Below are 14,831 nucleotides of genomic sequence, written 5' to 3'. Positions count from 1 at the left end.
TGTGCAGAGGAGTCAAAAGGGAGAGACAGTGACTGAAGTCAGTCTGAGAATGCCGTTTCAAGGCAGACTTTCCAGTGAGGTGCACCTGATGAGTAAGGACAAATATGAACTTAACAGATGGATGGGGAGTGGAGATCCAGGTGAGGCGACTCCTCGCATGAGTTAATGCCAGGATGTGTGAAACTATACTGTGTGTTAAGGGAGCCTTGCTGGCTCAGCAGCACTGGTGCTTAAAGTAAAAGGGGAGGGATGATGCTGGAGTGGGGAGCAGGCTCAGATCCCAAAGGGCTCCTTATGAAATGCTAAGGAATCAGCGAGGAGGGTTGGGGAGCCGGGGAAAATTTTTATCTGAAATAATATTATAGACCAGCACTGGACCTATGATTCTACAGTAAGAGAAATGTCATTTATCTGCCCTGTCCAATACATTAGCCACTAGTCATATGTGGCTATTAGACACTAAACATGGCTACCATGGCTGAGGCACTGAATTTTTGTTATTTAAATGTCAGTGTTAATAACCATATGAGGGTAGTAGCGACCATGTTGGACAGTGAAGCTACTGATGGATCATTCCGATAGCTGTGTGAGGATGGCTTATTTAGTAAGATTTATTCCATAACATTGTTAACCCTCTGCTATGCACTTGGCACTAGAATGTGGGCACGAGGCACTAGGAATATAGCTGTGCCTCAGTTGGTCCCAGATCCTGCCTGCATGGATCTCTTGCGATGCTTGTTAAAAAGTAAGATGCCCTGGCCCTTCTCAGAATCTGGAGGCACAAGCTGGAATTCTGTACTTTTAAGTAAACCCAGATGATTCTAGTCATCACTGCAGTGTGAGAACCACTATTCTGTGTTTGGCCAGTTGGAGACTGGAGGTAGGATGGCCAGTTAGGAGACTCTGTGTTGTGGCCAGACTTTGTTCCTAAACTGTCTAGAAGAAGGAGAACCATAAAGATCCCTAGTGATCATGAATAGCTGTTAGGATCTGAGGCTACCCTCACAGCAATGGAAGGGATTTAGAAAATCCCCATTTTCCCAAAGCAGGAATGTATCTAATTCCTTAAAGGTCACACTATCTCCCTTCCATAGATGGGAGCTCCCAGCAATCTGGAGTCCATAGGGTGGCCAGTCACCCCTCCCGACTCCAGCCTACTCCTGGCCTCTTGGTAAAGCTATCTCTTAGGGGGTATGGGGCTCACACCCCTTCCCATCAGCCCCTGAAATAAGGCAATGAGAATCATCTCCTTAGAGACACACCTTTGACATGTCCTATCCTCAGAGAGGTTCATTCAGCCTCTTTTAGACTCTTCATGGTCAGCCCCATAGAGGAGGGCTTCTTAATACCTGGCAAGATATCAGCAGTAAGGCTGCCCATGACTGGAAATCCTGCCAGGCTCCTCTCTTGCAGCCTGGGGTCCCAGTCACTCACGTGTATGAGCTGATGTTCAAGGAACTTGTAACCTCTGTGATATCTGGAAACTGTCACCGTGCTCCCCTGGAAACAGTTATACTTGAGCTTCTTCCCATTTACAGTGACACAAAGGCACTACACATTCTCACTTGCCTGGAAATCTTCATAACTTAAGAAGGTAAAATCTCAGGTGTGGATTTGATCATATTTCCACCACAAACGTATAAAGCAACCTGTCTCAGCACCACCTGTCTCACTGTCTCCACCCCTTACAATAGAGAAAACATCCATTTTCCTACAGAAGGCCAATCCCCCACAGTTGAGTTATGGCTCCTATGGAGCCCCCGTGACTCCTCCAGCTTCTGCCTCTCCCGATGAGTTCCATACACACATGCTCTAGTGTCTTCTGTCCTAAACCCATCCTTCCCCTGAACTACAAATGGCCTCATTGGCTGACACCACCACCATTTTTTTGCCCCCCATCACAGCTTCCCGTCTTGAAGTACAGTGTCTCCAGATCTCCACCTCTTCCTTCCTATCCGTGTAGCGTCTCCCCTTCCACGTGATCACTGGGCCTGCTCTGGCTAAGGTCTAATGAGATCTCTTTAGCCAAATCCAACAAGTGCCTTTCTCAACCTACTCAACTTCTCAATGGCTCTCAGCCTGGATGACTGTTCTCTCTTACATTCGCCCTCTCCTGTGTGGGCTTCCATGACACCCCATTTTCTCTGTTTTCTTCCAACCTCATGGCTGCTCCTTGTCATTCTCCTTGGCTGCCTGTTCATCCCCTTCTTTTCCTCTAAATATTGGCATTCTTAAGGGCCGGGTCTATGCAGTCTTTTTATCTTTCCCCAAATTATGTCATCCTTTACTTTAAATACCATCTCCAGCCAGTAGGCTGCTGAGGTTCTATCTAGCCCAGTCTTCTGAGCTCCAGACTCATATCCAATCGCTTTTTTTTTTTTTTAGATGGAGTCTTGCTGGCGGCTGGAGTGCAGTGGCCATGATCTTGGCTCACTGCAACTTCTGCCTCCTGGGTTCAAGCAATTCTTCTGCCTCAGCCTCCTGAGTAGCCGTCACTACAGGCACACACCACCATGTCAGGCTAATTTTTGTATTTTCAGTAGAAGCCGGGTTTCACCATGTTGCCCAGTTGTCTCGAACCCCCAACATCAGATTATCCGCCTGCCTCAGCCTCCCAAAGTGCTGGGATTACAGGCGTGAGCCACCGCACCCAGCCCCTCAATTGCCTTCTTCATTTTTCAAACTGAACTGTCAAATAACACCCCTTATCCACTAAAAGAACTTTCCTTTTTGGCCTGTATTATTTCTCATCTTAGTATATAAGTACTGTATGCGTCCATTACGTTTCTTAGGCCAGAATTCTACTTTGGGGTCATTTTTGATTCTTCCTTTTCACACCCTTCACTCCAGTCCATCAGCAACTCCTGCTGGCTACCTGACATACAGTAGATGATCCACAACTGTATGTTGGATGAATGAATGCATGTGCCTAACAATGAAGGGGACTCAATCTAGAATCAGGTTCACTCATTTAAAATCAAGCAGGCCTGGTGCAGTGGCTCTCACACCTGTAATCCAAGAACTTTGGGAGGCTGAAGCAGGTGGATTACTTGATGTCAGGAGTTTGAGACCAGCCTGGCTGACATGGCGAAACCCTATCTCTACTAAAAACACAAAAATTAGCCAGGCGTGGTGGCACATGCCTGTAATCCCAGCTACTTGGGAGGCTGAGGCAGGAGAATCACTTGAACCCAGGAGGCGGAGGTTGTAGTGAGCCGAGATCGCACCACTGCAGTCCAGCCTGAGCAAAAGAGTGTGACTGTGTCTCAAAAATAAAAATAAAATCAAGCCGAGGAGGGAATCAGGGCTCTGCACATAGAACATGCAGAATATCTGTAAGTCCCTTTATTTCCTTAATGAGCCATAGTGACAGGCACTGGGTTCCATCCTTAAGCATATACAGTTTTACCTCATTAGGCCTCCTTTTAGGAAGTCGGTAGTCACAGCAACGTTAAAATTCACAGGTGTGACACAAGTCCTCTCATTACTGGATAATCAAACCACATGATATGACCAAAAAGCCAAAATACAGGATAATTCAAGTCCTTACTCCCTCTCTTCTTTAGATACACATATACACATACATTTACTACACACATACACACACATGCACACACAAACACGGAAACACATGATAGGAATCCCTCATCTTGTACTGTTCTAGTCTAGTCTATACTAGTCTTTTTACTTCCAAGAAACAACAATTTTGTCTTTGAAATATGAATGATGCACACCTCCGTTTCTGAGTGTGGCATGCATCTCATAAAAATGGGCTGGTGAAGAAACTCACCAAGTCTGGAGGATCAGCAGTGAGTTCCACTGCAGGGCTTGTATCCCTTCTTATAAAGAGATCGGCTATTCAGTCAAGCCAAGAGATCTTCTTCAGCTGTATTCTTCCATCAGCAACATTTAACTTTAAGGGCTTGACATCTCATAGCAGTGAAACTCTTTTCCCCAAGCAGCTATTTTTTTCTGTTCTGAAATCTGTTCCCCCCAAATAGCGATGATGTTGACTCTAAAGTGAAACAAGGCACACTATAGACCTTGACTTTCCCCAGGAATGACTCAAAAGCAGTTCGGTGTTTGGGCCCCACTGCAAACCTTTCTTCTCTCAGACAACCTTACTATTACCAGCAAGGAAGAGGTCACCCATTTCCTTTCTGCTGTAGCATTACTGCCTGAAATATGGTCCATGAAGTGCTAGGCCCATGAGCTACTCCAGAATATGTGGAAACAATACATGCCAGGCATTTCCCCTGCCATATGTCATTTGCATACTGATACTTAATTGATCAATTCAGCAACTCTTTGTGGCTTCCTCTTGCTTCCTGCCTTCTAGTGATTCAGCTACAGAACTATTTAAATAACAGCAGATAAGTCAACCAATTCATCCTGGGGAGACTTTCCAGTTACTGACCAGTAAGGTGGTTTCCCCCGAGGTCAGCTGTTCCTGAAAGCTGTATATACTTCCGTCTTTCTCCTTACAGCTGAAACCAATGTCATGAGTCCCCTGCTATCCTTGAGATCAGGGCAGTTGATTCAGTTCAGCCCAAGAGGAATTAAGTAAGAAGGAGATTCCAGGCAACAGTGGATTTCCTTTTCTATAATTTTATACCTTCATTCTTTATTAAAATACTTCTGTAGCATTAGGATGTGTGTTTGATAAAGATGTTTCTGGCAAAAACTGCTTTCTTTAAAACCAATGCTTGAGGAATATAGGCAACTCCGCCGTCTTATTCTCCATCCAAATAAAGAAGCAGCTCATGTCACTAGAGAATCATAGTATCTGAGAACCAGGACAGACCTAAGAGATCATCTAGTCCATCTGTTTCCAAAATTTGTTTTCAGTGATGAATGCTTTTTATATGAATCCTTAAGCAGAACTGTGATATATGACAGTCATCATATTTGCTCTGGTTTCAGGTATAACAGGATTGGAATCTGTGGTCTAGACTTACAGCATCCCACTCACTCATCCCAACCAAGGCAGCCCCAAGATGCTAACGGAGACGCTTAAGCCCCTGAAGAACAGGCTTAAGGATTATCAGTCTGACCCTGAATTTTATAAATATGAAAACTGAGACCCATAAATAGAAATAATTAGTAGTCAGTAAAAATGAGGGGATTAGACCCTCAGTAGACCCGCTGAACCTGGGCTTCCTTGACTGTTTTGGTACCCCAGAGATAACCCTCCCAGAGCCTGGGAGGCCCTTTCCTGGCTACCCTGCTGTATGGGTTATGCTGAGCAAGGGAGGCAGTCATAACACATGACCATTCCCTTACATAGCATAATTATGCTGCTCATTGCAACAAGATATTTGACAAAGAATATGGCTCTCTTTCATTGGGTGTTTCAGTATGTGTACATTTTTTAAAGCGTCAATTATCTTTTCCCTCCTCTCATCACAAGCAGAATATCTCAGGAGTATATCCTTGCCGGTACCTGTGCTGGTGGAGGACGCCAGCAGCAGCAGTGAGTACGGCTCTGTTTCACCTGACACGGAGTTGAAAGTGGACCCCTTCTCTTTCAAAACAAGAGCCAAGTCCTGCGGAGAAAGAGACGTCAAGGGAATTCGGACACTCTTTTTGGGGTAAAGACCTGACTTATTTGGGGTGAGAGAAGTGTGTTGTTAAGTGTGTCATTTTATAAAGGAAACTGTGATTTATGCCGCATAAATTTTCTCAGCATTCCAGATGAGAATTTTGAAGATCACAGTGCTCCTCCTTCCCCCGAAGAAAAAGATTCTGGATTCTTCATGCTGAGGAAGGACAGTGAGAGGCGAGCTACCCTTCACAGGATCCTGACGGAAGACCAAGACAAAATTGTGAGAAACCTAATGGAATCTTTAGCTCAGGTAAATCCTCTCCCAGGTGCTTCATTTCCCAAAGGTTACATATTTTACCTGTGTGCTAATCGCCTGCAGCTGTCACAGATGATGTGAAAGGCAGGAGGAACCTGTAGTGATCATCATGATAAACAAACCTACCCCACAGGAAAAAAGAAAGCAAACCATACGGTAGGGAATATATTAATATGAAAATAGGGAAATTATTTTTTCACTGCATTTTTGAATATAAGCTATCTTTAAGTCAGAAGCAAATTTTTCACACTGGTGACATTCCAACTAGGCCCTACAAGCCTCTTTTACTCTTCCTTCATTTGTTTATTCATTCCATCAATAAACATGCATTAAGCCATGTGAGTTGCTAATTCTGACATTAGCATGAGGCGACCTGCCAGTTGCTCCTCTCAGCATTTGGGAAACATCAGCAAATACAACAGAACCCCTGAGCTTGTGAGGTTACATTTAGATGGAGGGTGAAGGGCAAAGGGAAGTAAATTGTAGTGAGTCTTCACTTAATGTAGTTGATAGGTCCTTGGAAACTGTGACTGAAGCAAAATTATGTATAACCAAACCAGTTTTGCCATAGACTAATTGACATAAACAAGAGTTAAGTTCCTATGGCATATTTCTGGTCACAAAAACGTGACCAAACTCCTAAATAAAGACTAAAACACTTCTAATATTCCACATTGAAATAAATGTGAACTCTGTATATATTTAAGAAAGATGAATAAAAACAAGATAACTATCTACCCAGTTCAAGGCCATGGGTGGCCAGAGCCTATTCTGGCAGCTCAGTACCAGGCAGACACCCGCCCTGGACAGGACACTATTCCACTGCAGGGCACATCCACACACACACCCACACTCACTCACACTGAGACCACGTAGACATACAAATGAACCTAACATGCACATCCTTGGGATGCGGAGGAAACTATATGTATTAGTCTGTTCTCACGCTACTAATAAAGACATACCTGAGACTGGGTAATTTATAAAGGAAAGAAGTTTAACTGATTCACAGTTCCACATGGCTGGGGAGGCCTCACAATCATGGTGGAAGGTGAATGAGGAGCAAAGTCACATCTTACGTGGCGGCAGGCAAGAGAGCTTGTGCAGGGGAATTCCCATTTATAAAACCATCAGATCTCATGAGACTTATTCACTGTCATGAGAACATCACAGGAAAGACCCACCCCTGTGATTCAGTTACCTCCCACTGGGTCCCTCCCATGACACATGGGGATTATGGGAGCTACAATTCAAGATGAGATTTGGGTGGGGACACAGCCAAACCATATCACCAGAGTACCCAGGGAAAGCCACACAGACATTGAGAAAATGTGCAAATTTGCCAGGCGGTGGCTCACGCCTGTAATCCCAGCACTTTGGGAGGCTGAGACGGGTGGATCATGAGGTCAAGAGATCGAGACCATCCTGGCTAACACGGTGAAACCCCGTCTCTACTAAAAATACAAAAAATTAGCCAGGCGTGATGGCGGGCACCTGTAGTCCCAGCTACCCAGCTGAGGCAGGAGAATGACGTGAACCCGGGAGGCGGAGCTTGCAGTGAGCCGAGATTGCGCCACTGCACTCCAGCCTGGGCAACAGAGGGAGACTCTGTCTCAAAAAAAAAAAAAAACAAAACAAAGGAAAAGAAAATGTGCAAACTTCACACAGACAGTGGCCCCTACCAGGAATCAATTCTTTTTTTTCTCATCAAGGTTATAAGGAAACAACATAGGGCAAAACAGTATTATTTGAGGATCTGCTGTATATAATAGTTTAGAAGGCCATATGTACTCTGAAAAAACAAAAGCTTGTCAGTGAAACTATTATTCCTTGGTGTACTAGTTTGCTAGGGCTGTGTCTTAGTCCATTTTCTGTTGCTATAATAGAATATGTGAGACTCAGTAATTTATAAAGAAAAGAGGTTTATTTGGGCTCATGGTTCTGGAGGCTATGAAGTCCAAGATCCAGTGGCCCATCTGCATCTGGTGAGGGCCTCGTGCTGCTTCAACTCATGGCAGAAAGTAGAAAGGCAGTGGGGCTTGAGCGGAGAAAAGAGAGGTACAGGGAGAGCCAACTGGCTTTATGACATCTTGCTTTCCTGAGAACTAACCCAGTCTGTTGAGAACTGCATCAACTGCATTAATCCCTTCATGAGCCTCATGACCCAAATGCCTCTTTAAAGACTCTGCCACCTCTCAGTATCATTACATTGGCTATTAAATTTCAACATGAATTTTGGCAGGACAAATCACATCCAAACCAGGGCAAGCAACCATAACAAACTATCACATACTGGGTGGCTTAAACAACAGAAATGTATTTTCTCACAGTTCTGGAGGCTGAAAGTCCAGGATCAAGGGGTTGGCAGGTTTGGTTTCTCCTGAGGCCTGTCTGCTTAGCTTGCAGATGGCCACCTTCTTATCATGCGCTCAAATGGCCTTTTCTGGTGCACTTGCAGCCCTGGTGTCTCTTCCTCTTCTGATATGGACACCAGAAACATCAGTTCAATTGGATTAGGGCCCCACCCTTATGACCTCACTTAGTCCTAATTATCCCTTTTGAGGCCCTGTCTGCAAATATATCCCATTGAGTGTTAGGGCTTCAACATACAAATTTGGAGGACACAGAACCATAATACCTGGGAAAATGTGTTCCCTGGAATTCTGTGTACAAATACAAGGAAGAATCCCCTTCCCAAATATGCACCAGGAGAAAAATGGATTTCCCTCAGCCCCAAGCTTCTTGTGGATACAACCTCCCACAGACACACTCGGTCCCTGGTATGACACTTCTCATCCTCTTTTAGTTCAATAGGTACTGGGAACTCATCTACCTGCCTCCCTTGCCGTGGCCTCCACCTGTCTGTCCTTCATGATCACTGTGGACTACTGCACATGGCTTCTTCCCTCCCTGTGTCCTGAGGAAATAGCTGCAAAAAAACGTTGGGGCTAGAGGAGTCCAGCCAAGTTTTTAAAGTCTCTCAGTACAACAGTTTACCTGTTCTCATCTTTTATTGAGATGTAAATGGAGCAAAGCTCTCTCTTGGCTCTTACTAAACAATCTCAGCCTGTCTCTGTCTTGAGAACCTCACTGTGCTTCTTTGCTGAACATTTTATTGCCTTAGGAATTCCCTAATGTCCACCTCTTTAGATCTCATAGAAGGAGTTGAAAGGCCATATATGTGCCAGTAGGGCCTCGGTACAAGGAGAACTGAAATGAGTGTTTTCTACACGCTCTCAAAAACCTTGACTTGGGTCCTAAAGGAAAGCTGTCTCGGGCAGTTACTCTGAGGCCCAGGAAGAAGGTGCTGTAGAGTGAGGGGTAGCTGGCCTCTGAGTCGGGGGAGGATGAGTGTCATGCATGCTTCGTGGCGGTGGAGACTGGAGTGGTCTCGAGCTATCACCTTTCTCTCTGGCCTTTCCTTCGGCTCACTGTCATCATTCAAGGACTGAGAACAGGACTGGGTTGACCCAAGAAGAGGAACCAAGCTGGATGGAGAGAGCAGCTGGGCAGCACTTGGAATTCTTTCATTTATTCATTCAACAAATACTTACTGAGCATCAGTCAAAGGCCAGGCACTGTACTATGTGCTGGTGATACCCTGGCGAACCAGACAAAAATATCTGCATCCCCTTGAAGTTGACATTCTAGCGGAAGAAGAAAAACTATATATATGTATAAAACATACAGTAATAACAGCTAACATTTTCTTTAGGCCAGGTACTATTCTTAGTATTCCATGTGTATTTGCTCATTTAATCTTCATGACAGTAGTACTATACCAATAGTTCTATTAGCATCCTCATTTTACGCATGTGGAAACAGGCACAGAGGACTTGAGTAGTTTGCCAAAGTCATGCAGTCCTAAGTGATGGAGTTAGGATTTTGACCCAGGCAGTTTGGCTCTGAAGTTTTTGCTTTAACCACCACGTGGCTCTGCCTCACTGGTAGGCCTGAGGGTGACACGTGCTGGGAAAAACATAAAGTGGGGTGGGGATTAGGCGTTGGAGGTAAAGAAGGAAAGTAAATCACCATTAGCCACTGCAGAGTGAAGGCCTCTCCTGTGGACCTTTAAGATGCTTGATTTTAGGTCAAAAACACATAAAACCCAGGAATTGCCTAAATCTCTAATTACCCCCAGAGAATGTGCTTTTCCAGTATAGGAAATGCCAGCTTGTTGGGGTCTATTCTTTGTCTCCCTGCTGGACCATAGCGCCATCAGGGATAGGACTGCCTTGGTCATCACTTCTATGACTGCTGAAATACTTAAATGTGGGAGTGATTAGTCATATTCGATCGTTTGGTACCTCCGGGTTTTAAAGTGCATTTGAATGTTCTCTGTAAAAGGAGACATGAAAGAAAACCTTAAAAGCAACCATCAGAGGGCACACCTTAGGGGACCAGCATGAAGCTACCAGTGAGTACCTGAAACTGCTGATCAGAATCACATGCTGAATCCATAATGGCCACATGATGGTGGGAGCCCTTCTGACTGCTGTTAAGGATGTTGGGAATCCTTTCCTGTGACATCAGGTGGTGATTCAGTGGTAGAACAGGTCCTGACCCAGGTTGACAGCTGCTATTGCAGGTCATTGGGGCAATAGAATAGAATGATTAGGAGCTTGGGCTTAGCTTGCTGTTTGAGGCCTGGTTCCATCACTTAAAGGCTGTGCAATTTGGGCAACTGATTTAACTTCTCAGAGCCTGAACTTCCTCATCTATGATGGAGGAGTCTACTTTATAAGGTTGCTATCAGGAGTAACTGAGATTGTGAGTGATTTAAATCATAACAGAAAATATTCCACAATTGTTAACTGTTATTGTTATCATTATCAAGCAGGCTAATAATAGTTATCTAATATCTTTAATTTTTTTCTACAATCAATCAGTGATTATTGCCATTGTATTGTTTCTAGATACATATTTATATCTATATTTAAGCCTACACTTTATAACAAAACCAAATCTAGATATTGGTCAGGTCCTCAAACCCTTAAACCATGAAAAGCCTTTTAATCTGTAACATCCTTCTGAAATCCATTCCTGGTTTTTGAGGAAGTTTAAAGGATAAAGACTGGAGAGCATCTTTGCAGAAGACCCTGTATGTTAGTCAGGGTTCTCTAGAGGGACAGAACTAATGGAATACATATATATGTAAAGGGGAGTTTATTAAGTATTAACTCACATAATCACAAGGTCCCACAATAGGCTGTCTGCAGGCTGAGAAGCAAGGAGAGCCAGTCCGTGTTCCAAAACTGAAGAACTTGGAGTCTAATATTTGAGGGCAGGAAGCATCTAGCACAAGAGAAAGATGTAGGCTGGGAAGCTAGGTCACTCTCTCTTTTCACATTTTTCTGCCTGCTTATATTCTAGCTGCACTGGCAGCTGATTAAATTTTGACCACCCAGATTAAGGGTGGGTCTGCCTTTCCCAGCCCACAGACTCAAATGTTAATCTCCTTTGGCAACACCCTCACAGACACACCCAGGATCAATACTTTGTATCTTTCGATCCAATCAAGTAGACACTCAGTATTAACCATCACACCCTGGTACTAGGAGTGCAGGAAATGCATACTGTTAAGTCTATGCTGACGCTGAGTCAGGCGCACCAGATACTAGCCAAGATGCTTGTTTTTGAAGGCACATGAATGAGTTAACATGGAGAGACCGGAGTCAGAACAGAAATAAATGATGACGTAAGTAGATGAAATAGTCTGAACAGAAAACATTTCCCAGAGTAGAGCATGTTCCTTTGTAGGACAGTAGCACACACATCAAAAAACCAGAAGCAACATGTTTTTCTGTTGTAAAAACAAAGCTAATGTCAAAAAAAAAGTTTGCCATTTGAAGTTTGCTATTGGCAAACATGTTGCAACTGAGTTTTTACTAAGAGAAGCTTCCAATTTCTGCATAACTCAGATTTTTCTTCTTGAACATATTTTCATGATGTTATGATTTTGCCTGTGAATCTTTACCTTGGGTGCAATTTAGTTTGTGGTAAGGAAAAAACCAACAAAGTTTATAATGGTTCCCATTGTGATTTTAAAATATTCCTTTAATGACAGCTTTCAAGCTTTTCAATATAATCTTATCTCATGAAAACATAAACATGAGACCGAGCTTCCAAATGAAAATATATTAAGAGAAAGAACTCGATGGTGCATTTCTTTTTTATTTTAATAGACTCCTAGAAATTATAATTTTCACAGCCCAGTGGAGGAATTTTAATTTTAATGGTACAGTAAGAAAATGTACAATATAAAATAAAAATGATATAATAGTTTCTTAAAGTTTCTTATATTTTCTTAAAGTTAAATGGGAACAAATAACATCCTACTATGCTTCCTTAAAGAAGCAGTATGAGCCGGGCATGGTGGCTCATGCCTATAGTCCCAGCACTTTGGGATTACAGCACTCGGGAAGCTGAGGCAGGTGGATCACTTGAGGTCACGAGTTGAAGACCAGCCTGGCCAACATGGTGAAACCTCAGCTCTACTAAAAATACAAAAGTTAGCCGGGCATGACAGGTGCCTGTAATCCCAGCTACTTGGGAAGCTGAGGTAGGAGAATCACTTGAAGTTGGGAGGCAGAGGTTGTGGTGAGCTGAAATGGAGATGGAGCCACTGCACTCTATCCTGGGCGACAAAGCAAGACTTTCTCAAAAAAAAAAAAAAAAAAAAAAAAGAAGCAGCAACAGTATGCCTTGCTCAAAGGAGAAAAGTTCCATTTGAGGTTGGGGAAAGTGGCTCACATCTATAATCCCAGCACTTTGGGAGGCCGAGGTGGGAGGATCACTTGAGCCTGGGAATTTGAGACCAGCCTGGGCAACTTAGCAAAACCCAGTCTCTATAAAAAGTTTTTTAAAAAATTATCTGGGTGTGGTGGCACATGCCTGTAGTCCCTAGCTACTCAGGAGGCTGAAGTGGGAAGAGAGCTAGAACCCAGGAATTAGGGGCTGCAGTGAGCTATGATTGTGCCACTGCACTCCAGCCTGGGCGACAAAGAGAGGCCCTGTCTCTTAAAAAAAAAAAAAAAAAGAAAAAAGAAAAAATCATTTTGAGAAAGAGCATTTGTTTGAACATTGTAATATATTTTAGTGTAATAAAATAGTCCATCAGTCCATTCTTAGAAGCAATTGCCTCATTGATGGGTAAGGAGTAGTTTCAAAAATGAAGTTTGAGATCAGCCCCTCTTGGTTGCAAGGAACTGACACACTGTAAGGACAACTGAAGTACCAAGGACATGTTATAGGTAGACATGCATAGCAATAAGGGAAGTAGACTCTTAAGGAATTCCAACCATAGTGCCTAGCTGAGTCTCACAGACACTGAAAACAGAATATGAGCCTGAGGAACTTCAAGTGCCCGGAGTTTGCACATCTTTTCTCTGGCTTGGTTGCTGTTGACCTGCTTGGTGTGCATTTCTGTTCTTGTCTGCTTCTCCTCTCCCTCCCTGATATGGTTTGGCTGTGTCCCCATCCAAATCTCATCTTGAATTGTAACTCCCACAATTCCCATGTGTTGTGGGAGGAACCCAGTGGGAGGTGATTGAATTATGGGGGCAGGTCTTTCCTGCGCTGTTCTTGTGTTAGTGAATGAGTCTCACAAGATTCGATGCTTTTAAAAAAAATGGGATTTTGCCTGCACAAGCTCTCTCTTTTTGCCTGCTGCCATCCACGTAAGATGTGACTTGCTCCTCCTTGCCTTCCACCATGATTGTGAGGCTTCCCCAGCCACGTGGAACTGTAAGTTCAATTAAACCTCTTTCTTTTGTAAATTGCCCAGTCTCGGGTATGTGTTTTCAGCAGTATGAAAACGAACTAATACACTCCCTATTGTCTTTCTCAATTCCATTGCTTCTGCTATGGTTGGACATATTCATGACCCTATTTTATAGCTTCTCTTTCCGGGCAGACTTTCAGGTTGAGATCCTCTGGCTTATTCCTCAAATCTCTTTTTAGTTCCCAATTAAAATTTCTGAAAGAATCTTATGGCCTTAGTCTTTTTGGGCAAAACTTTGTTATCTGACTATATCCATGGGCAGGTACCTTTTCTCTCTGATTATTTCTTGGTGTTGGTAGGAGGATTGAAGAGGAGCCATATAGTTCAAAATATGGTCTTTCCTTTGGAGACATTTGGAAGTCCAGTTCTTCTCAGAAAGAGGTGTGGGAAGCGTGGTGGCTCATGCCTGGAATCCCAGCACTTTGGGAAGTAGTGATGGGGGCTCGCTTGAGCCCAGGAGTTCGAGACCAGCCTGGGCAATATAGTGAGACCTTGTCTCTACCAAAAGAAAAAAAAAGTGGGGGCAGGGGGTATGGAGATAGGATTCCCGTGGCAGGTATATCCAGCATATGTTGACGGAAGGATTGTTGATTTTTATTCACAGGGGGCTGAAGAACCGAAACTAAAATGGGAACACATCACAACCCTCATTGCAAGCCTCAGAGAATTTGTGAGATCCACTGACCGAAAAATCATAGCCACCACACTGTCAAAGCTGAAACTGGAGCTGGACTTCGACAGCCACGGCATTAGCCAAGTCCAGGTGGTACTCTTTGGTTTTCAAGATGCTGTAAGTATGATATTTTGCCAGTGTTTTCCCACACACTAAAATTTGTTAGAAAAATAAGATAAAACATAAGTTCTGTTATTTTTCTTTAAAAATTCCAAGGAACTCTATTCTTTTTGGATGAAAAATGTGAGATATTCACCTCTCAGTGTGCTTCTAAGTATCTGATTTGTTGTTTTGTGTGTTTGCATTCCCCAAATTAAAAAACACATAAAACCAAATCACCATGGAAAATAACAAAATATTTCCCATGGCTGAACTTCGTTCTTATGAAATTATGTTGGGTCATTGTTTATTTTGACGACTTTAGCAACGTAACACACTTTAGTCATACATTTTCTAATGCTATATGAGAAATGCCATCTAGTGGCCATTGAGAAAAATTTAACAGTACAGATTG

General features: G+C 43.4%; 1 protein-coding gene and 1 long non-coding RNA gene across 7 annotated transcripts in view; one reads left to right on the top strand and one right to left on the bottom strand.

The window, feature by feature from the left end:
- The window catches only part of LOC129060078 (uncharacterized), a 68,117-nt gene that overhangs the window by 20,622 nt on the left and 32,664 nt on the right, over positions 1–14,831 (bottom strand). The window lies entirely within an intron of this gene.
- Positions 1–14,831, top strand: part of MAP3K5 (mitogen-activated protein kinase kinase kinase 5) — a 235,900-nt gene that overhangs the window by 195,289 nt on the left and 25,780 nt on the right. For 3 of the 5 annotated variants that reach the window (XM_054558204.1, XM_054558203.2, XM_063725000.1), the window contains 3 exons: positions 5,411–5,591; positions 5,687–5,855; positions 14,249–14,434. In XM_054558204.1, the coding sequence (XP_054414179.1) occupies positions 5,411–5,591; positions 5,687–5,855; positions 14,249–14,434 (536 nt within the window). The remainder of the gene's footprint in view (positions 1–5,410; positions 5,592–5,686; positions 5,856–14,248; positions 14,435–14,831) is intronic. The other 2 variants (XM_009242284.4, XM_063725001.1) reach the window with 1 other exon arrangement.

This window comes from Pongo abelii, chromosome 5, assembly GCF_028885655.2.
Source record: "Pongo abelii isolate AG06213 chromosome 5, NHGRI_mPonAbe1-v2.0_pri, whole genome shotgun sequence".
In the NCBI taxonomy this organism is placed as follows: Eukaryota; Metazoa; Chordata; class Mammalia; order Primates; family Hominidae; genus Pongo; species Pongo abelii.
This window is presented reverse-complemented; position numbering and strand designations above follow the sequence as displayed.